The sequence below is a fragment of the Globicephala melas genome, chromosome 20, assembly GCF_963455315.2.
Source record: "Globicephala melas chromosome 20, mGloMel1.2, whole genome shotgun sequence".
Classification (NCBI taxonomy): domain Eukaryota; kingdom Metazoa; phylum Chordata; class Mammalia; order Artiodactyla; family Delphinidae; genus Globicephala; species Globicephala melas.
Window position 1 is genome coordinate 44,831,018 of NC_083333.1, and position 22,588 is coordinate 44,853,605.

Genomic DNA, 22,588 nt, shown 5'->3' on the forward strand with positions numbered 1-22,588 from the left:
CCAATATTATTCTGGATCCTGTTCCACTCTTCATCTTAGGCAAAACAGTGTCGTTAATTTTTTTTTCTTGGTAATTTTGGTATGAAAGTAGGATGTGCTTTTGAAAAATTAAAACCCTACAGGAGGTCTTGAGTGCTAAGTAAAAGTTCTCCTTCACTCATATCCCCAGAACCATGCCCTAGATATAATACTACTATTGGTAGTTGTTTATGAATGCTGATAAGTTTCTATACATATATAGCACACGTGTATATGTACATGTATTTCTTTTTTTGTTATTTAGAAAAAGGAAAATATACAGTGGTTTGACATCTTAGATATTTATTGGCACTCAGAGGTCCATCTGTTTAAAGGATATAGAGAATTCCATTATATTGAAAGTTCAGAAATTATTTAAATTGTCCTGTATTGATTGACATTTATATTGTTTCTCATTTTTTAACTTTTTTTTTCTTAAAGCTATTTTGAACAGTACTGTAATTGATAGCCTTGTATGTATGTATTTTGGTGTCTCTAGAAAATCTGCTGGATAAATTCATAGCAGTGGAATTGCTAGGTCAATAGAACAGCTATCATTTTTAAACTTTTAATATAGACATATTGGTTGTAGTTTACATATTATAAAATAAAACAAACTTGAATAATTTATTCAGCAGTTACAGATGCATAGTATCTAAAAAGCTTGCCATAGCGATGATACTTTACATTTTGTACATAGTGTTTGATCAGTGAGGGTAGTATTTTGTGTCTAAGATAAATGTGTGGATCTCTAATATTACGTTTTAAATAATATAGTCCTGGAGACATGGCAGCCTGCGTATCATATATTAATTCCCCTCTCCCCCAGTACTTGGACTGTTTTTACCCTTTATTTATTTATTTTTTGGCTGTGCTGCAAGGCTTGTGGGATCTTAGTTCCCCGACCAGGGATCAAACCCAGGCCCTTGGCAGTGAGAGCACGGAGCCCCGACCACTGGGCCACCAGGGAATTCCCTGTTTTTACCCTTTAAAGCTTACTCTGTAAATCTTGTATAATTTTTAAATCCCTTTTAAATGTCTCCTTTACCCCAAGAAAGATAAAGGTTTTTGTAGATTTGCAATTTAGCTTAGCTCACTTATCTTTTTATCTCATTAGCCTTGGCTCACCATCCCTCTCAATCTTAGGTGTTTGATAAACCTTTTGATTGAAGGGACATATAAAAATGAAATAATCAATTCTCTGTGTATTTTCACAAACCACATGAGAAATAGAAAAATGAAGAGATACCCTTTTAGATAAAATGAGCTTTCTGTATTGTTTTTCCTAATATCTTCATCTTCCCTTCTTAAGAGGGCCTTGTGCAAACTTCCTGATTAAAAGTTTGATTATGTATTTTATAAATAAATGAATGAATGAATAATATAAAAGTTTGATTATAGAAGAAGGCTAAATCTTTAAACAAAACCAGCCACCCCTCCAAAAGAATGAATATATTTAATCTGGTCCAAAGTTATCAAGGTATGTTTCCTTATACGATAGAAAAGGCCACTTCCTTCTCCATTTTTCATAAGTTTCTTTTGATTTTTGAAAGAAGTTCAGGGGCTTCCGGGGTGGCGAAGCGGTTAAGAATCCGCCTGCCAATGCAGGGGACACAGGTTCGAGCCCTGGTCCAGGAAGATCCTACATGCCGTGGAGCAGCTAAGCCCATGCACCACATCTACTGAGCCTGCGCTCTAGAGCCCGCGAGTCACAACTACTGAGCCTGTGTGCCACAACTGTTGAAGCCCGTGCACCTAGAGCCTGTGCTCCACAACAAGAGAAGCCACCCGCAGTGAGAAGCCTGTGCACCGCAACGAAGAGTAGCCCTCACTTGCCACAACTGTAGAAAGCCTATGCGCAGCAATGAAGACCCAACGCAGCCAAAAATAAATAAATAAATTTTTTTTAAAAAAAGGACTTCCCTGATGGCACAGTGGTTAAGAATCCACCTGCCAATGCAGGGGACACAGGTTCGAGCCCTGGTCCAGGAGTATCCCACATGCTGCAGAGCATCTAAGCCTGTGTGCCACAACTACTGAGCCTGCGCTCTAGAGCCTGAGAGCCACAGCTACTGAGCCCACATGCCACAACTACTGAAGCCCGCGTGCCTAGAGCCCATTTTCCACAGTAAGAGAAGCCACCGCAGTGAGAAGCCCGTGCACCGCAATGAAGAGTAGCTCCTGCTCACCGCAAGTAGAGAAAGCCCACGCGCAGCAACGAAGACCCAACACAGCCAAAAAAAAAAAAAAAGTTCAATTCAGATTGTATAACATTGCATAACAGAAAGGAAAGTACTTACTATACATATGACTTGATCAGTTTAGCATAGGAAAGTTAAATTCCACCAAAAGAAAATATTCTTGCTTGTAACTGTGTGCCTTTTATTTTTATTTACTTATTTAAATTTGTTTATTTATTTTTGGCTGCACTGGGTCTTCGTTGCTGTGCGCAGGCTTTCTCTAGTTGCGGTGAGCAGGGGCTACTCTTCCTTGTGGTATGCGAGCTTCTCATTGCAGTGGCTTCTCTTGTTGCAGAGCACAGGCTCTAGGTGCGCAGGCTTCAGTAGTTGTGGCTCGCGGGCTGTAGAGCACACACTCAGTAGTTGTGGCACATGGGCTCAGTTGCTCTGCGGCATGTGGGATCTTCCCGGACCAGGGCTCGAACCCGCGTCCTCTGCATTGGCAGGCGGATTCTTAACCACTGTGCCACCAGGGAAGCCCAACTTTGTGCCTTTTAAATAAGTTTATGGGCTTAGTGACATTTTGGAATTTGAGAAAGAATTATCAGAAAAGAAGGAACTATAATTTATACTGAATATATGCAAGTGTGTTCAAAGATTGCTAGATCCAACCTGTGGAAGAAAAAAATTATTGTGGGTGCAAGTTATGACCCTAACAGCACTTACCTTTGATGGATTTAATCTGTAATCAGACATGTATGTGATAAAATGATACTGTAAAAAAAGGTAGAGAAAAATATGACTTTACAAGCTTAAATCTTTCATCTTGAGATTAAGTTTTTTCCTCCTTTAACAGGACACCTTACAGGAAAACACGAGAGACATTTCTCTATATCAGGATGCCCTCTCTATCATAATCTCTCAGCTGATGAATGCAAGGTAACTGTATTGTCATTTATTCAACATATACTTATTGAGTGCTTACCATTTGCCAGGTACTTTGCTAAACAATGGGGATACAGTGTGAACAAAATGGGCAAGGTCCATGTTCTTACATTCTAGAGGAGGAAACATTATAAAAAACAACTGTGTTAAGGAAAAAAACCAGACAATGAATTATTCTACGTAGTGAGCGTTTTGAGAGAAATTAACAATGAGATTATCTATGGACTATTTGGAACATCATCCTCCAAGTGCTTTGATATTTTCTGTTGAAAATTATGTTCAAAGATTGCTAGGGACCTTTTCCACTAAGGAATAATTTGCATAAATATGTGATCTCAATATTTATGCATTAGTTTCTCTTCTTATAAATCTATGAGGACATTTTGCTTTTTAAAAGTTTTTCAAAATTCTTTTCCTCTTTCTTTGTCTGTTTCTGTGAAATACTTTTCTTTTTGTTACTCTCAATCACACCTACTCTTGGCTAATTCTTGTCTTACATTCTTGAAAAATATAGTTCTAAATAACCTTTGGGGTTTGGAATAATGGATTTAGGAGTAGAGCCTAAGATCCTATTTTGTATGTTTCTCCATGGGTTGTTGCTACCAAGGAGGAACCAAGAAACTAATTATGGGCAAGCAGGAGTTGAAAATGTTACTAATTAAATGCATTGCTCAGGTAGTATTTGGACAGGTTACCCAAGTTGGTTAGACCAAAGTATTAATTGTCATTTTTATAGTTGTTATTTTGCTAAGAAGGCCAGGATAACAGGTTTATTCCTGTTTGGGCCAGTTTCCTCCTGAGAAAAATGAGATTCCCCAGCTAACATTAATTCTCCCTGATTCAGAAATATGTTCTCTTATTTACAAGTAGACCACAGGAGGGAAAGTTTCGTTCTGTGTTGTTTAGTCTTTCAGCAAAGTAGTATACTTTCAATGCTTACGTGGATTTTGAGGTTGTGGATACTTACTCTTATCTTCCTTCATCCCAGATCTCTAATACAAGCCAGGCAGTTTCTTCTGTTCTCTGTAGAAGTGGTAGGTCTTCCCATTATCTTCCCATTAGTGTGAGACCAGATCAAAACAGGAACAGCTCTTCCAACATCTGCATCAGAAGCTGACAAGTCATTAGGTGCTTCTTTCTCTGAAAATAACTGTGAACTCTGGTTTTTGAGAGTTGTCTGTTACCACTTGTCTTTAAATATAACGATCTGATACTATGGATGGTTTTACATAAAAGTCTTCTTAAGGTATAACTTTTTAAATTGTTGGCTAATAGCAGTATGAACATGTTGCCTTAAGCAATTTATTTTTAAAAAAGAAAAAGAGGGCTTCCCTGGTGGCGCCGTGGTTGAGGGTCCACCTGCCGATGCAGGGGACACAGGTTCGTGCCCCGGTCCGGGAAGATTCCACATGCCGCATAGCGGCTGGGCCCGTGAGCCATGGCCGCTGAGCCTGCGCGTCCGGAGCCTGTGCTCCGCAACGGGAGAGGCCACAATAGTGAGAGGCCCGCGTACCGCGCAAAAAAAAAAAAAAGAAAACAAAAGAAAAAGAAAATTTTCAGTGTGGGGAAGAAAATTCTGAAAAAAGGAACGCATTTCCTGTACTTTCCTCTTTTGTGCTCTTTTTCACAAGGGGAATCAGGCTCAGCATAACCCATCTTTACTACTGGACCATGTGCTTGTGCGGATCAGGAGAATTTCTGAAAGATACATATTTTTATTACATTTAGAATCCCAAATGGAAAGATGAGGCTAATTCCTCACATTTACTAAAAACCCAGAGTTTTTAAAGTACTTGCATGTACAGAATTACTCTGAGTTTTCCAGTAAATGATTGCAATCAGTGATATTACCATTTTATATTCAGTCAAAAGACTGAATTCAATGAGTTTACATTTTCATGGGGGAAGGCAAAATCAACATATAAAATTAGTAAGCAATTAAGAATTTCGTGTAGTGGTAATGCTGTGAGAAATGAAAAGGTTAAACAGAGTGACTGTTTTGGGAGTGACAGGGTTTGGCAGTGCTTTTGCTTGGGCTGTGGAGAAAGACATTTTATCTGAGCCATGGGTGACGGCAAAGAGGCAGTTAGTTGTGTCTAGGTCCTGAGGAGAAGTATGGGCAAACACAAAGGCCGTGAGACAGGGATAAACGGTTGCATTTGAAGGGTGGAAAGTAGGCCAGTGTGGCTGGAACGTGATGGGAAGTGAAGAAGCAGGATCCATATCATGAAGGACCTGTAGGCCTTGGCAAAAGGAGTATGCCTGTGTTCTGACGGCCGTGGGAGACATTCGAAGGGCTTTAACAGAGGCGTGGTGTAATATCATAAACACTGTTTAAAAATCACAGCTTGCTGGTATGTGGAGAGTGGACTGGAGGGGGCAAGAGTTGACACAGGGTAGATAGGCTGTGTCTGAGGCTTAGGCAGTAGATGGTGGCTTGGTTTAGTGTCATTGTCAGTGGAGATGGTCAGAATTGGTTGGACTCAGGATATGTTTTGGAGGGGGGCAGCCTGATAGAGTTGCTGATGAATTCATTGTGAGGTGAGAGAGAAAGAGAACAATCAAGCATGACGTTCAAGTTTTTGACCTGATCAGTTGTTTAGAAAGTGTTGCTATTTATTGCTACAGGGAAGATTTGGGGTGGAGCAGATTTGTGGGAGAGTGTCAGTCACTCTGTTTTGACCGTGCTGAGTTTTAGTGTTGTTGTAGAATAGGGAGTTGGATATGAGTCCTCACTGCCCAGAAGATGAATTTGAGACTTGGAGAGCCAATGTGATTTGTCTAAGGTCATAACTACAGAGTTAAATTTCTCTATAGACTTGATCCCAAGTATCTAACCTTTTCTTTGTACTTCTTTACTCTGTTCTTGCACTTCCTCACACATACTGTTGCACAATGGAACGAGTACAGAGGCTCAGAGTCATCAGACTTACTTAAAATCTTAGCTTTACCACCACCTGGCTGTAATTATTTCACTTCTCTGATTCTCGGATAATGGCTGAGAAAACAGAATGTGAAGCTTGCCTTATCTATTTCTTATAGAGATTGTGATACTAAATGTGAAGACCCTTTGAAAGTAAAAGTACAGTGTAACTTCAAGGGATTACTATTGTATTCTTGTACTTTAAGTAAACATAGTCTTAGAGGCAGGTGGATTGATTGACGTTGTTGATGGTTGCAGGTGAGAGCACAGAGCCGGGATAAGCAGATAGAAGAAAGGATGCTGTCCCACAGGCAAGATGACAACAACAGGCATGCAACCAGGCACCAGGTACGGGCCTTGTTAAAGCTCTGGCCATTTACAGTTGGAGAGCCAAGTCTTGGATCTCCTCTGCCCTGTCATGGTCTTTAGGTATATCCATGCCTCGTTTTCTATGCTGTGTCTGGCTAACTGGTCTTTGGTCATAAACTTAGAATCGTACTTTTTCCAAATAGTGAATTTTCAAGAAAAAAACTTCTCCCTCATAAAAGAAGGGATCGTGCTACCTAGAATAATAATAATAATGGTAATAATAATATTAGTAATAATAGGTGATCTTGATTATTTGAAAGATTATACTTGCTGCTCTATTTCCTTATTTGCATCCATTTTCTAACCCATTATAATTTACTTTCAGGCCCCTCTGCTCTGGTGGTATGTTTCCAATGTCACCAGTAACTTCCTTAGCATTTGACGCTTGTTGTTTATGTCAGTTTTCTTCTGCTTCTCTTTTCTGTTGGATTCCAAGATGGTGCTTCGCTCTAATCTTTCTGCCTCTCTGAACATTCATGCCCATTGATTACATTTAATTCCTTGTTCCCCCTGAATGCCTTTGGTCTTTCTCTTGCTGTTTTTCTCCCTAGAACTCTATACTTATACCAAGAATAGATTGTGTTTCTCCTTCAAGGCCTTGTGCAACTCTTAGCTGTTGTAGGAATTCTTCCCAAATCTTCTACCATAATGAATTTCTTCCTCATGTATTCCTATTTGCAATGTTCTCAGATTGTAAGTTTAGCCTTTGGCACATATTATATACACATAGCTCATCATATGGATGTCTGTTTCTGTGGTTAGATTATAAGTGGATAGCAGAGGAGGCACGGTGATGAGGGAGAAGTTTGACTTTGGAGCCAAACAGATCTGGATTTGAATACGGCGATTCTGTTACTCTAGCTGTGTGGTCTTGGGCAGGTCAGCTAACCTCCCTAAACTTTATTTCCTTGAATAATACCTACCTGGCAGTGTAGTCAGCTAAATTATGCATGTAAAGTACCTGTTCCCAGTGCTTGGCAGGTAAAAGCACTCTACACTTGTCTTCATTGTCTATCTTGGGTTCTAAATCAGTTTTTAAATTTTTATTCATTTTCGTATCAGTACTTGGAAAACTGTAAGCATTCAGTAAATGCCTATTGAATTGAAATGATCTTTTATTCCCGTTGCTTCCATCCTTAGTTTATATTCTGTTTGGATCAATATTAAAGTATTATACATTTCCTGAGCTCGTATTAACTGACAGGGTAGTGTTCTAGGTGATGAGGGAACCCCATTTAGAGTTTTAAAATTACCGCATTATTCACAGGGTGCCCGTAATGCATCTGGCGTCCCACCCCCGCCCCCCCACCCCTTCTTTGGTGTATGTTACTTTCATTTAGAAACTTAATTACATAATGAGTTTTCTAGCTAACTTCTCAATTTTCTCCTTCTTTTTAGACACCAACAGAGAGGCAGTTGCGATATAAGGAAAAGGTTGCTGAACTCAGGAAGAAAAGAAATTCTGGGCTGAGCAAAGAACAGAAAGAGAAATATATGGTGAGAAAAAGTTAAATATTTAATTACCATGAACTCTTGCTATCACATTTGATTCCTTTTGGTTACTAAGATTCTGCTTTTCACATTTGCCATTTGGTATGCTCTGTAAGTAACAGGACTCTGGCAGTTAGAGTTCACTATATATAATTCCCCAATAAGAATGGAACTGGGAGTCCTCGAAAAACAAAATACTGTTAGAATTTAGATGAAAAAAAATTGAATCCTTTAGTTTGTAATCCTCACTTTAGGTTTAAAGGGTTAAATTTACCCGCTCGAACAAATACCATGATGTTGGAGATGTCTGTGTAAGGAAGAGTATTCAAGCTAAGCAGTAGTGCATTTCCTATAATGGAAGAATAAAATACCTACATGATAAAAGGTATTAATTGGGTGATACATTGTATAATAGGTCTTTTTGTAGTGTTTTAATTTATTTTTCTAGTTTTAAAAGTAGTGCACGTTTGTAATAAAAAATATAGAAAAATTAAGGAAAGTATTCAGAAATAAACACTAATCCTACTACCTAAAAATAAGCTAGCATTTTGAGATAAAACTTTCTAGCTTTTTACAATGCCTTATTTACATAGTTTGGATATTATTATAAGTACAGCTTTTAATTCTGTGTTTTCATTTACCTATCTTAAGCTGATTTCCCCGTTTTATTAAAAATTCTTCCAAAATTTTTTTGCACAAAATATTAATTTTTAAGTAAAGATTTATTATAAATATCTTCATAGCGTTTACTTTGAAAATACCAACTATAGAAAAGAAAAATTATAAAAAAATCACCCTCCCGGATATAAACCACTGTTAATGTTTTGGCATCTTCTTCTGATGTGTATTTTTATTTTTTCATGGAGTTGGACTCTTTGTTTACTTAGTCATTAGAATAGATTATTAAAAGTATGGTTTGTGAATACTTAGCATGGCTTCATTAAGACAGAAATATGCCCAACTATGTATTTGCTTTTGTAGCAAATTTACTACCATTTACTACCATCTCCATTTACTCATAAGGGTATCATTTTTAAGACAGTGTGGTAGTCATCACTGTCTTAAAAATGATACCCTTACGAGTAAATGGAGATGGTCCAATTTGAGATGTGTGGAGGCTGTGGGGTGAGTTTGTAGCTAAACACCTGCTCCAGACTGTGCTGGGTTTGTAGAGAGAGGGAAGGCTCTAGAAATGGGCTGTGGGGGGGAAGTTGTATGCTCCCCCTCTGTCTTGTTCAGTGTTTTTATCTACAAGTTGGGTAGAGGTGTAATAATACGATAATACCATTTATTGAGTGCTTATGTGCTAGGTAGTCACTGTGGTTATGTTGCTCCCATAATCTTTGTTACAAAGATGGATGGTATTTCACCTGTTTTATAGATGGGAAACTGAGATTTAGAGAGGTAATTTTCCCAGAATCATACAGGTAGAGAGAGTGTCTGAAGTAAAACCTCCTGAAATTTACCTTACATTTGCTTTCCACTAGTTTGGGCTAGGTTATTTGGACTGAACCTTCCTGGTAAAAATGCTGGATAGGATTTTTTAAAGGTTTTTTAAAAAAATTCATGAAACTAGAAGAAATAACTTATACTTAAAACCCAAGTATTAGATAACAGCCCAAATTAAAAAAGATATCCATCAGATGGGCCCAGATTAAGCGGAAGAAATTTTAATTTCAGATTAAGCGGAAGAAATTTTAATAGATGCTGGTGAGTGGTTTCTTCATATGATAATATATGAGCGAAATCTACTGAGTTCTTCCTGGGATGAGCCATCTGCTCCTCTTAACAACCATTATCTTCTGTTCTCTGGGTAGGAGGTGGAGTCTAGGACGGAGTGGGAAGGGCTAGAATCAAAGGTTAAAAGCGAAGTTTCCCCTGTGGAATTTCTTTCTTGTGAAAGGATATTTGTGTAGTGACTGCCATGGTAAGATTTGTTACTTATTTAAAACTGGATTATTTCTATGATTCTAATTTTCTATGTCTGTTCTGTCCCTTGTTCTTGCTTAATATTGAGTAACACATTTCTCAGGCCAGCCTTTTTTCCAGTGCACTTGGGCTGGAGTTCTAGAGTAGGAGCATTACGGTACCTTTGGTGGATCGTGTAGTGGTGGGTGCTGCAGCAGTTCAAGTGAAAGAGTTTACAAAAGACTGCTTAGTCCAACTGCCCCTTCCTACCTGCAGATTTTATTCAGTCTAAAATCTTAGACTCGAAAGCTTAGAGATTCTAGTTTTTATTTGGTTTTGTTTTTAAATGGGGAGTATCCACCAAGGTTCCTTCCAGATTTTAGGATTCTAGGAATTGGTAGTGCCTTTGGGTTTGTTGTATTTTATTTCTTTGTATTGTCACGCACATTTTCAGAGAAAGAAATGGAAGCATAGAGTTCCAAAGAATGAAACTCACTTTTGGAGAGATTATAAGAGCATTTCCTTTCCAGGTTCACTAGGGTGGGTAGTGGGTGTCTTCTGGAATTAATCTGTCTGATAAATAGTTTATTTTGTACTCAATCCCTAGTGCCTAGTATAATGCCTAGCAAATAGTAGGCACTAAATAAATAGCTTATGGTTGTTCTTGGCCCTCTGGTTGGCATCCATTGAAATGCAATAGATTAAGTTCTTAGAAGCAGAGAGTATCATGCTCTGGTTATTTTCCTAGGAACACAGGCAGACCTATGGGAACACTCGGGAACCTCTTTTGGAAAACCTGACTAGCGAGTATGACTTGGACCTTTTCCGAAGAGCACAAGCCCGGGCTTCAGAGGATCTGGTGAGTAGTAAAACCTCCAAGCTGAGGACCACTTGTGAGGGGCACTTGGAACTGCCAAGAAAAATGATTAGCAGTCAATTTGATGGGGATTAAATATACCTTGCTGGTTGACTCTTTCCCCTTCCCCCAGCCATCCTTATTTGAGACTTTCTTCCTTCCCATTCATATTTAAAATTAATTACCCCTCCTCCCTTCCCTCGTCCCTTAAAGTTTTTCCTCCCCACCTCAACTCCTGGAAGGACCTGTTTTGTGGTGGTGGTTAGCTGGGTAAAACAACAGGTATCCCTTTGTGTCAGGTGGGTCATTTGCAATTCCAAGAACCTCTAGACTGGGAGATAACCCCTCTCTGTTGTCCTCTTAACCTAAACAGGAACTCCTCTTTGCAGGGTTGCCTCAGCCCTTCATTACAGCTATAAAAGAATAAAGAGAACGGTGAAGAGGAATAATGGACACAGTTGTTGTCAGATATTTGAAAATTATTCTTTGACACAGCCTAGTTTCATGTATTAAGATTTTCCTCTTCTGATTTTTATTTATAGTTACCATTTAGTTTTGATTCCCTAGGCAGAATTTTCAACAGTTTTGCTTTAAGAAAATTGTGAATGAGGGATCTTGCCTGGTGGTCCAGTGGTTAAGACTCTGTGCTTCCACTGGAGGGGGCATGGGTTTGATCCCTGGTCTGGGAACTAAGATCCCGCATGATGCACGGTGCTGCCAAAAACAAGAATTGTGCTTGAGTTTACCTCGGATTTAATGAATTGAATGTCTTCAAGGAAATTTAGCTTGTAAAGTGAATTTCATCTTCCTCTTTAAAAAAATTATATTGAATTATATTGAATACTTTATTTAAAAATTCTCGAATAGACTTGTTGAAAGTTTTGTGGGAGGCAGGGTTTGATAGCTGCCCTTGGCTAGGCTGGGTTGCTGCTGTTGGTTTCCTCTCTCCTACCCTGGAACAGAGCATTTCCTAGGTCAGCTTTTCACAACTCTTTACCTGGTTATTCAAAATTATTTCTGTAGCCAACTCATAGCCGCTGAGTGGGCACAGGCATCCAAAAATATCTTCTACTTTCTAGCTTTAGGTTCCAGAATTAAAGCATCATCCCTCTTTCAAAAATATTTTTTAAAGGACCTAAGCTGAGAGGATGGCTGCCATGGCTGTATGCCATGAAGATCCTCGCAGCTTTATAAAAGCTGCAGATATGTAAAGCACATTCTAGAGGATCTTTTGTTTAGTTTTAGAATGCTTCGTAAAGGTGCAGGGAGTATTTGTGATAGATTTGCCTTTTATCATTCAGTTTGGTTCTGGCTGGTAAAAATAAAATTTTACCAAGGACTTGTTCAGGAGATGAGGCCCAGAGTGTGGCAGGGAGCAGAGAAAAGCCACTATTGAGGTCTGTGCTCTGGGCTGTGCAGATAGTTACATTTTCTGTAAGCTTCCTAGTTCTGGTTATCTATGCTCCTGTAGTTCTCTTCAATGCAAGTTTCTCGTGAGATAGAAGCCAAATCTGATTTTTTTTTTCTCATAGCCTAGCATGGTGGCGTGCACACAGCTTAACAACAACAGAAATGATCAATTCTAATCCTCCTTTGACTTAATTTCTTGTCTACAACAGGAGAAGTTAAGGCTGCAAGGCCAAATCACAGAGGGGAGCAACATGATTAAAACAATTGCTTTTGGTCGCTATGAGCTTGATACGTGGTACCATTCTCCCTATCCTGAGGAATATGCACGACTGGGACGTCTTTACATGTGTGAATTCTGTTTAAAATACATGAAGAGCCAAACAATACTCCGCCGACACATGGTAAGTTGTTTGGGGGTCCATGACCATGGTGGTGATAAGCTGTGGGATCTCTAGATTTAGACATCTATCTAAGCACCTCTAAGTGGTCCACAGAAATGGGACGAAGGCACAGGAAATTGAAAGCCACATTTCAGAGTCGGGATATACAGCCTGTGGCAAGCCTGGGTGGCCCTTAACCACATCCTGTCATACTCATCTCCCTGTCTTTTTTCTTGCTGCCTGCTCTTGTCTGTTTCTCCCTTGGGATGTGAATTACCTCTGCCCACAGTTTTTCTATGTCTCAACTAGATGAAAATAAATGGACTTCATTAGATAGACCTTCATTAGACAGAAATGGGACGTGACTCACCTTTTGTATCCCCAGCAGCTAGCATGGGCAGTTAATGCCCCATAAATGTGTGTTAAATGAACACTTGCTTAAGAAAGACAAATTATGAAATTAACAGAATGGGTCCTTAGGTCAGCCCCTCCCTTGAGTTGCTTAGTGTTTTCTGGTTTCTGAACGGTCTTATTCCTGTGAAAATAGGAATAAACACTTGAATCTGATTTTATTGTTGACTAATGTGCTCACTAGGTATTTTGCAGTTTTAAGCCATTTTTCTTTCCTTAGTTATGGAATGAAAAGGCTTGTCTTAAAGGGAATTTCTGCCATGGAGCAGGGATGGGGAAGGGTCAGGGGTGGAGATTAGTCTGTCAGGTGGGGAAACCTATCTTTTTTCTTATTTCCATAGTCACAACGTAATTGTGGCTCTAAGGCCTTTTAGGGTGTCTCTTTTCCCTTCCCCTTCCGTCTTTATTTCCCAGGATTTCCACATGCTGAGAATCTATAACCCAGACTTCCTGTGATTTCTGTCATAAGACTCTCCTCCCCAGTTTGGTGATAACTGCTTTTTGGTGTTCCCAACTCTGGAGTACGTAGTGGCCCAGAACTGCCACTGCTGATTAAGCCCTCTAGACTCCAGCCCACTAGGCTCCCACTAGACTGGGTGGGGAAGGATGTGGGGAGGGGGGACGGGGAGGGAGGGCAGGTGGGTGATGAGTGAGGACTGGACTCCATGATTGAAGACCATGGAGATAACCTCATTTAGGGTTTGCTATGTGAAAGACTGGTATTTTTACTGATATGAACTGCTTACTATTTGTGCCCTTTTTCTTTTTGTTTCTGTTTATTTAGTGGCACTAACCAATGAAGTAGCTAAAAGGCAAGAAATAGTAGTAGGGGGAGCAAACAGAGGGCCTAGATAAATCTGAGGATCAAGTAAACATTCTGAATATTTGAGGTTCTCTACTGTATTATATGAGTTACAAAAAGTGAATTTCATGAAATAAAAACCTATTTTAGTTCACACGTCTGAAGATCCCTATTGCTTTAGGCACAATCACAGAAATGGGCTTTCTTTGGCCATTTGGCCAACAGTTTGGCTTCTGTTTCTGAAGATAATTGGTGTTCATTTGCTTATTGTTGGGAAAAGCCAACATGAATAGAGAGGTGGAGATAGGAACAAACTACAGGTGGAGCTTTCTTGAAACAAGACCAGTTACTGCATATGTGGCCTTACATGTGACAAGTTGGGGCATGATTCTTGAGTTGACCGAAAGAGTCACAATAAAATTTAATAAAAAAATATTCCATATACATATGCCTTTTAAATGATATTTTTAAAAGTATTTTACATAAAACCTTTTAAAAATTCACCCATTTACAGCGGTGGCTTCCCGGCTGCATTAAATCTATTAGCAATTGAGGGTGAGGAAAGTAGTACCTTGTGCCCCCTTGTGGCCAAGTCAGTGTCCGTTGTCCTGTCTTCCTCCCTCCTCCGCTCCCCCTGCTTCCTGCTGCTCAACCAGGCTTCCTTGTTTTTTTTTTTTTTTTTTTTAAGCCACAGAAGGACATGCTCCTATTTCATTACAGTATAACAAACGGAACACTTGGAGAGGGGGGCATGGTTTTTATCACTGGGTCTGTTTTCTAATCTGAAAAAAAGAAGACCATAATGGTTTAGGTGGTAATGAGAAGTTTCTGGTAAAGGTGAGAGTACCTTTACCTAGCAACTCTCAGCTGCTGGAAATAAGCTGCTTAAGAATTTCCTGTTGGCACAAGGCATTTTATAATAAGCTGGGGTATTTTTTTAAATTTATCTTGCTTTTACGTGGTAGATGATTTTAATCTCCTGGGTTGGAACAGTGCCAGAATATAATCCAGAAAACCTGTTCCAAACTGCTATAAAAATACCATAAATGTATTGCAGTGGCTTTAGAAACCTTTATTCGTTTCACTAAAAAGAAAATCTGTTTTGCTGTATGTTCTCAGGTTTGTCCACCTGTCCATCTCAGCTAACTAAATTTGACCTGTGATTCCTTTTCCCTTTTGAGCAGCATTCTTACTGGGAAGGTTTGTTTCTCTGATGTGAATTCCATTCTCTTGCAGGCTAAGTGTGTGTGGAAACACCCACCCGGAGATGAGATATATCGCAAAGGTTCAATCTCTGTGTTTGAAGTGGATGGCAAGAAAAACAAGGTAAAAAGTGCTGACATCAGAAAAAGGGGTGAAAGTGTTGTACATTCACAGGTTTCAGAAATTTGTTTTATCTCCATCTCACCTTGTAAAGAAGATAGAACTCTTCTGTTGGCCAAAATACACAATTTCTGCTTCATTAACAATAATGGTATGATCTTTAAATTTTAGGCCTTTATCTGATAAGTATAAGAATCACTGGCCCACACATAAACGTTGTTTCTCTACTTCCAGATCTACTGCCAAAACCTGTGCCTGTTGGCCAAGCTTTTTCTGGACCACAAGACATTATATTATGATGTGGAACCCTTCCTGTTCTATGTTATGACAGAAGCAGACAACACTGGTTGTCATCTGATTGGATATTTTTCCAAGGTCAGCAGGATCTGGAGATTAAGAAGCTGATGACCAGAGCAGGGTGATTGATGTTGGCATATGGTGACGCAGATCACTGATGGAAAGAGGCAGCTCCCTGGGCAATGATGACAGCCCTTTTCTTAAAGGGTGGCGGGGGTGGGGTAGAAATCCACGTATCAAAGATTATTTAATGAAAATGTGCAATTCTTTATTAAAAGCTTCTGATTTATTCATTTCTGGACTTGTGGATTGAAGCTGCCCATTAATTAATGGCCAGGGCCCTGCCTACTAACCCACAAGCCCACATCTTGTAGTCAAGCCAACCAGCTCTCCTGGCTTTGCTCTTCTCTGTGGTATTAGCTTAAAACCAGGAATATGTTCCTTTTGCCTGGTTTTCTAGCTGGGCTCCTTCAGTTGATAACGCCACTGTGCCTTTAAAGACTCAAGGCCAGATTTTGCTTATGACTTTTTAATATAACAACTTTATTGAAATATAATTCCCCTACCATACAATTCACTCATTTAAAGTGTATGGTGTAGTGGTTTTTAGCATGTTCACAGAGTTGTGCAACCACCTGGCAGTCACCACAATCAGTTTTTGTTACCCCAGTAAGAAACCCCATACCCGTAAGTAGTCACTCCTCATTTCCACTCATTCCCTCCCAGCCCCACTGTCTCTATCAGTTTGCCTGTTCTGGACATTTCACATAAATGGAATCATGCAGTATGTGATTTAATTGTGTTTGACCCCCTTCCAGAATGGGGACTTACTGTTTGGATTCCCTCCCTTCTCCAGTAGGCAACAGTCTTTTGAAATACTGCTTTTAAAGAGGGCTGCTCTAGACTGACTCAGCGTTCTAAACCTTCTTGCCTTGCTCTGTGCCTGTAAGGAACCCAGAGTCAGCCCCCTTAAGATGAGACTGGAAATCTTAGAGCTAGGGAAACCCTGGGATCATAATAAAGGGTGTGGATGTACCAGCTGTGAGCCTGACAGCCACTCCTCAGGACTAGTTAGCATATATTTTGCAAGCAACCTTGTTTTGTATCTGTGGGACTGCTGATACCTTTGGTTCCAAATTCTCATGACCCACTCATCTGTTTGCTCTTGATTTTAGGAAAAGAATTCATTCCTCAACTACAATGTATCCTGTATCCTTACCATGCCTCAGTACATGAGACAGGGCTATGGCAAGATGCTCATTGATTTCAGTAAGTGAAACAGGAAAGTCATAAGTTCCACAAGCAGGGACCATGTGAATATTGTTGTTTGTCCTTTTGTCCTGTGATCTGTCTATACAGTTCCTGGCATGTAGTGGAATTACACTGGTATTAAGTGAATGAGTAAGTGGAAGAAACCTGAACATTGTCAGTTGGCCTGATACACATTGAACACTCAAATGAATACAGGACCCTGAGTTGGTACCTAATGGTGGGAGATATAGAGGATAGTAAAGTAAGCTCTTTAGGATTACCCCAGTTTGAGACTTACCGACAGCACATACATGCATAAGGCTTCAAATTTGTTCTTGGGTGTTAGGAATTTTAGTTTTGTAAGCTTTTGTCTAGAGGCAGTCGTCTTATTAATCATGGATTCTGTATTTGGGAATTTGCCTACTCATTAAAATTTATTAATGAGCCCCAAATCAACCAACATGCCCATGGCAGCAAAAAAAAAAAAGTCACCATGCATTCCCAGATGAAGTTAAACAAGGTGCCTTGTTTCGGCTCTCTGTGTTTAAGCCAGTGTCCTTTTCATGGTCTATTAGTGCCATGTCATTCATATTTTTGTGCCTTTTTAAAAATCTTTATTTATGTGGCTGCGCCAGGTCTTAGTTGTGCAGGATCTTCATTGCCTCGTGCGAGATCTTCGTTGTGGCGTGCGGGACCTTTAGTTGCGGCATGCATGCGGGATCTAGTTCCCTGACCAGGAATCAAACCTGGGCCCCCTGCATTGGGAGCGCGGAGTCTTAACCACTGGACCACCAGGGAAGTCCCCATATTTTTGTGCTTTTTGTTATTGATTTTCTTTTCTTTTTTTTTTTTTTTTTGGCCGCGCCACACAGCTTGTGGGATGTTAGTTCCCCGACAAGGGATTGAACCTGGGCCCTTGGCAGTGAAAGCGTGGAGTCCCAACTACTGGACTGGTTTTAAATGGTCTCTAAGCGTAGTGCTGAAGTACTGTCTAGGAAGGCTGTGATGTGCCTTACAGAGAAAGTGCGTTTTATAGATAGGTTTTATTCAGGCATACATTATTGTGCTGTTGGCTGTTAGTTCACTGTTAATGAATCAATGATATGTATTAAATAGGTGTTTTTAAACAGAAGCACATAAAGCGAGGTTATGTATTGATTGGTTGACAAAAATGTGACCAGCAGCCCACAGGAACCTAACCCTGTATCTCCCCTAAGAGCAGTGGTTCAATATTCGCTAATTCAGTGTTCACTGTGACTTTGTAGAATATAACTACTGTAAATAATGAGATTCAACCGTGTTTTATTCGATATTCACTGTAACATGACATATTTTAGTCAAATTAGAATTCTTAGAAACAGCTTTGTGATCCTTTTTTTTTTTTTTGCGGTACGCGGGCCTCTCACTGTTGTGGCCTCTCCCGTTGCGGAGCACAGGCTCTGGACGCGCAGGCTCAGCGGCCATGGCTCACGGGCCCAACCGCTCCACGACATGTGGGATCTTCCCGGACCGGGGCACAAACTCATGTCCCCTGCATCGGCAGGTGGACTCTCAACCACTGCGCCACCAGGGAAGCCCCCCCCCCTTTTTTTTTTTTAAGCCATCTGGTAAGAGATGAATCAGGAAATGGCATAATCCACTAAGGGTGTGAGGGGATTGTATATCTTTGAATAGGTAACACCTATTTTATAATTGATATTGCAAAGCAGACTCTGCTCCTTAAATCTTTTTCCATGTTGGTACATTGTTCTTACTAGGGTGAGATACAGTGTCTGTATTGTTCCCTGGCAGGTTATTTGCTTTCCAAAGTGGAAGAAAAAGTTGGCTCCCCAGAGCGTCCACTCTCAGATCTGGGGCTCATAAGCTACCGCAGTTACTGGAAAGAAGTGCTTCTTCGTTACCTGCATAATTTCCAAGGCAAAGAGATTTCTATCAAAGGTTGGTTTTTGACTCTTAGAAAATGGTTGTTACTCAAGATGTTAGTTCCACTGAATATTCTGACTTTTCTATTTGGCCCTGTTCATGCTTTGTAACCTGCAAAGAAAATAACCCCATTCTGTGTTTCATCTGAATATGAGAGCAGAAGGCCCACTAATGTGGACCACTCACTAAAGGTGCCTAAGGATTCCAGAGTGTTTGGCCCTTGGGACTTGTTATATGATTTGGTTTCTTGGGACTGGTTATATGATTTGGTTTCTTGGGACTGGTTATATGATTTGGTTTCTTGGGACTGGTTATATGATTTGGTTTCTTGGGACTGGTTATATGATTTGGTTTCTTACAGAGAAAATGTGGTGGGTTTTTTTGTTTTTAAAATTTTTTTTTTTGAGTTTTGAACTTTATTTATTTACTTATTTTTGGCTGCGTTGGGTCTTCGTTGCTGCATGCAGGCTCCCTCTAGTTGAGGTGAGCGGGGGCTTACTCTTCGTTGTGGTGCACGGCCTCTAATTGCAGTGGCTTCTCCCGTTGCGGAGCACAGCGCGGGCTTCAGTAGTTGTGGCTCGCGGGCCCCAGAGTGCAGGCTCAGTAGTTGTGGCACACGGGCTTAGTTGCTCCGCCGCATGTGGGATCTTCCCGGACCAGGGCTCGAACCCGTGTCCCCTGCCTTGGCAGGCTGATTCCTAACCACTGCGCTACCAGGGAAGTCTGAAAATGTGTTTTATAGATAGATTTTATTCAGACATTCGTTATTGCGTCTCAAATCTCAGGTTGCTGACACTTTAATTCTCCACAAAAGTCAAGAAAGAAGAAAAACTTCAAGTCTTTTGGCACACACAGGAACTTCTAACATCCCTGAATATTTGTGAGGATGGGAGAATTTAGTTTGGTCTGTCTTTGACCTTGATTTCTATAGGGGCCAAGTGGTTTCCTGCTGTAATATCCTTCTTCTGTAGTTATTTTAACTGGTCAAATGAATGCTTCGTAAATTTCTTCTGAACAGCTTGGGTCAAGTAGTGAAGATTCCAAACATTTGGAGTCTGCGTCTAGATTTCCTCCAAGGCAAAGGGGGCCTTGGTGGGGCAGGGCGGGGGTGGTGTCTACGTTTTGGCCAAGTTCTCAGTAGCTCTTCTGTTTCAGAAATTAGCCAGGAGACAGCTGTGAATCCTGTGGACATTGTCAGCACTCTGCAAGCCCTTCAGATGCTCAAATATTGGAAAGGAAAACACCTAGTTTTGAAGAGACAGGTAAAGTTACTCTCAGCCTCTTGCTCATTGCTTAATGTCCCTTGAGGCCTAGCAGAGCAAAGTGGGGCGTTCACACCTTACAGGTAACCTTCCCTTAAAGGAGTCTGGCTCTACGCATCCTTTACTTGGTCTCATCGTTAGGCTTATCTTAAGCTCCTGTCTCAGATTTGATGACAGACGTGTAAGCAGCTCCAGTTAAGCAGCTTTATGTCGCACAGTCGCACTTCTATCCTTTGATGATTTTCTTAGATCGGATGAAGAGTGCCCATCTGTGGAGGAGAATCTTCATAAACTCCAGGGCCTGTGGAAGTGGTTTTAAATTCCTTTAACAAATGCCATCTCAACTCATGCCAATTTAAAATTTTTTTAAGTTGACTTATAACGTTTACTGATGGAAGATGAATAATGATTTTCAGGTCTTACCGAAAGCATAGTAAGAAGAAATGGATTAGGTAGGAGAGCACTAGGTAAATCAAAAGATAATTTTTTTTTTATATACTTGTCTCACACCTTAGTATATTATTAAATCTTTGGCCATTTCTTCTTTGCTAATAATCATTTTGGAATCCACTTACAAACATGTTTTAGTTGAATGTATATAATAATTTTTCCCATTGTTCTCCCTCAGGACCTGATTGATGAGTGGATAGCCAAAGAGGCCAAAAGATCCAACTCCAATAAAACCATGGATCCAAGCTGTTTAAAATGGACCCCTCCCAAGGGCACTTAAAGTGACCGGTTACTCCGAGCCAGCGAACCCCAGCAGTAGGAATCCGTACCCTAGGGATCTGTCTGTCATTTCTGTTGCTCTTGTGATTGGCAAGTACAGTATCCTTTGGGAAGGCCATCCCCCTCAGGACTGTCCTGGCTCCGACCTTCGTGTACACTGCAGACGCTGGTTCTGAGGAACTGTTGTTTCGGCCTCAGTGAGGTTGCCTGGATGGGATCTGTATTAGACTTGAGTGCAGATCCCTCGTAGCACTGACCCAAGGTGTTCTGTTTTGGTACTGTACCTGTCCAGTCACTGGTTCTCTCCTCTGGCCCCATGAGGTTGTGTCGTGTCTTCTAAACTTTGTAATAGTGCTTCTTCTTGCCGCCCAGTCACCAGACCACCAACTACGGTTACTGCCACCAGGACATTCCCAGTTACTCCTTACCTGTGTTCTTGGAGGGGCAGGGAAGAGGTAACACTTCTGAGTGTGTGTGTGTGCTGGGAGGGGTCCCTTCCCTTTGGATTTCATCTCACTTTAAGTTTTTTCCTCCATTTTAACTGAAAGACCTGTTTTTGATCAGTATCAGGCTGACCAGAGCCAAATACTTTTTTTTTTTTTTTTTTTTTTTTTTTTGCGGTACGCGGGCCTCTCACTGTTGTGGCCTCTCCCGTTGCGGAGCACAGGCTCCAGACATGCAGGCTCAGCGGCCATGGCTCACGGGCCCAGCCGTTCCGTGGCATGTGGGATGTTCCCGCACCGGGGCACGAACCCGCGTCCCCTGCATCGGCGGGCGGACTCTCAACCACTGCGCCACCAGGGAAGCCCCGAGCCAAATACTTTTGAAGACTCGCAGGGATTAGTCTTGGTTACAGCACATTATCTGAGTGAGATGGAGAAAAGAATGGAGAAGTGGTGATTCTGTATTTGGATTTGAGTTCACCTGTGGGCAGTGGGCAACGTCTTGGTGGAAGGGAATGGAATACTACTTTTTGCCTCACCAGAAAGTGCCCAGTGGTAAATGTTTTCTTCTCTTTACTCCCTGCCCGTCTTTACGTTTGCAGGTGCCAAAATACTTTCCAGTTCTCCCTTTCATGCTGCATGTTAACTGGTTAATTATACTGCAGAAACCTTTTCACCAGTACCAGTCTGATATAGCATACCTATACTTCCACATAAGTTACACTGCTTTTGTCTGAACATCCTTGGAGAAGTGATTGAAAATGACTTCCGTGTCTCAGCCCATGACTCAGCAAGGCAGAATGGCCACCCCTGCCAAGGTTTGCTTCCCTTTTCAACAGTGCCTCACCCTCCCTCTAAGACTGAAGTGCTTATGCCCTTCCAAGAACTCCTCCTCCATTTCCTTTTTGGGATTTACCACCATCCCCCCATTCTCTGGTCTCCTATTTTTGGTGGTGTTTAAGTGAAGGAAGAGATGCTCCCTCTAATTTCTCTCTAGCCCGTTATAACCTGCTATCTTGGGGCAGCTTTTGATGTATGACATGTCACCCTTTCCAACTTGGTCTCTGCAACACCGCTGTCTTCATGTGGAACCCTCACCACAATCCCAACTCTGGTCATTTGTGCCTTTCTCTTGTCATCTTTGTACACTACTTATATTCACTGTGGGTTGGGGGGAGCTAATTTTAAGCATGTTCAGTGGCAGCTCCCTGCCAGTTTCAGTGTCACTGTTAAAATTTATCCAAAAGCAACTTCACTGGGGGTTTTCTTAAGGGGTAAAGGCCTTTTACAGAAGCTAATCCTTCCCCACATGTGGTAGAATGTGCTGTTCTATATCTACTCCTCAATAAAGCATGTTCTCTGCTCAAGTCTGTTTCACCTAGGAGATCTCATTTGAGTAGAAAATGGTGCCACTGACCTGCCGCTAATAGGTAATGCACTTGGGATTTATTTTCCTAGCAGTAAACTGACTGTTGAGGGATGTGGTTTGTGGCTGGGGAAGGTTGTTTCTTCCTCTGTGATGCAGGGTATCTGTGGAGGGAGTGCTTACTCTGAGCTTGTTTAGTTGATGGGATAAACTCCCTGCCACACTCTGGTTCCAGGTAATAGGTATGCATAGCAATAAGTAGTCTGTATTATCCATTCTTCCATTAAGTTCAAGGACAGAA

The 22,588-nt window shown here is 40.9% G+C and overlaps 1 protein-coding gene across 2 annotated transcripts in view; it reads left to right on the top strand.

The window, feature by feature from the left end:
• KAT7 (lysine acetyltransferase 7) overlaps positions 1-22,281 on the top strand; it is a 31,658-nt gene extending 9,377 nt beyond the window's left edge. The window contains exons 5-15 of one of the 2 annotated variants that reach the window (XM_030839962.3): positions 3,055-3,137; positions 6,325-6,414; positions 7,834-7,932; positions 10,583-10,693; positions 12,310-12,501; positions 14,930-15,019; positions 15,251-15,391; positions 16,489-16,582; positions 18,356-18,502; positions 19,643-19,749; positions 20,378-22,281. In XM_030839962.3, coding sequence (XP_030695822.1) covers positions 3,055-3,137; positions 6,325-6,414; positions 7,834-7,932; positions 10,583-10,693; positions 12,310-12,501; positions 14,930-15,019; positions 15,251-15,391; positions 16,489-16,582; positions 18,356-18,502; positions 19,643-19,749; positions 20,378-20,479 — 1,256 coding nt within the window. In that variant the 3' untranslated portion in view covers positions 20,480-22,281. The remainder of the gene's footprint in view (positions 1-3,054; positions 3,138-6,324; positions 6,415-7,833; positions 7,933-10,582; positions 10,694-12,309; positions 12,502-14,929; positions 15,020-15,250; positions 15,392-16,488; positions 16,583-18,355; positions 18,503-19,642; positions 19,750-20,377) is intronic. The other variant, XM_030839964.3, reaches the window with a different exon arrangement.
• The last annotated feature ends 307 nt before the right edge of the window (positions 22,282-22,588 follow it).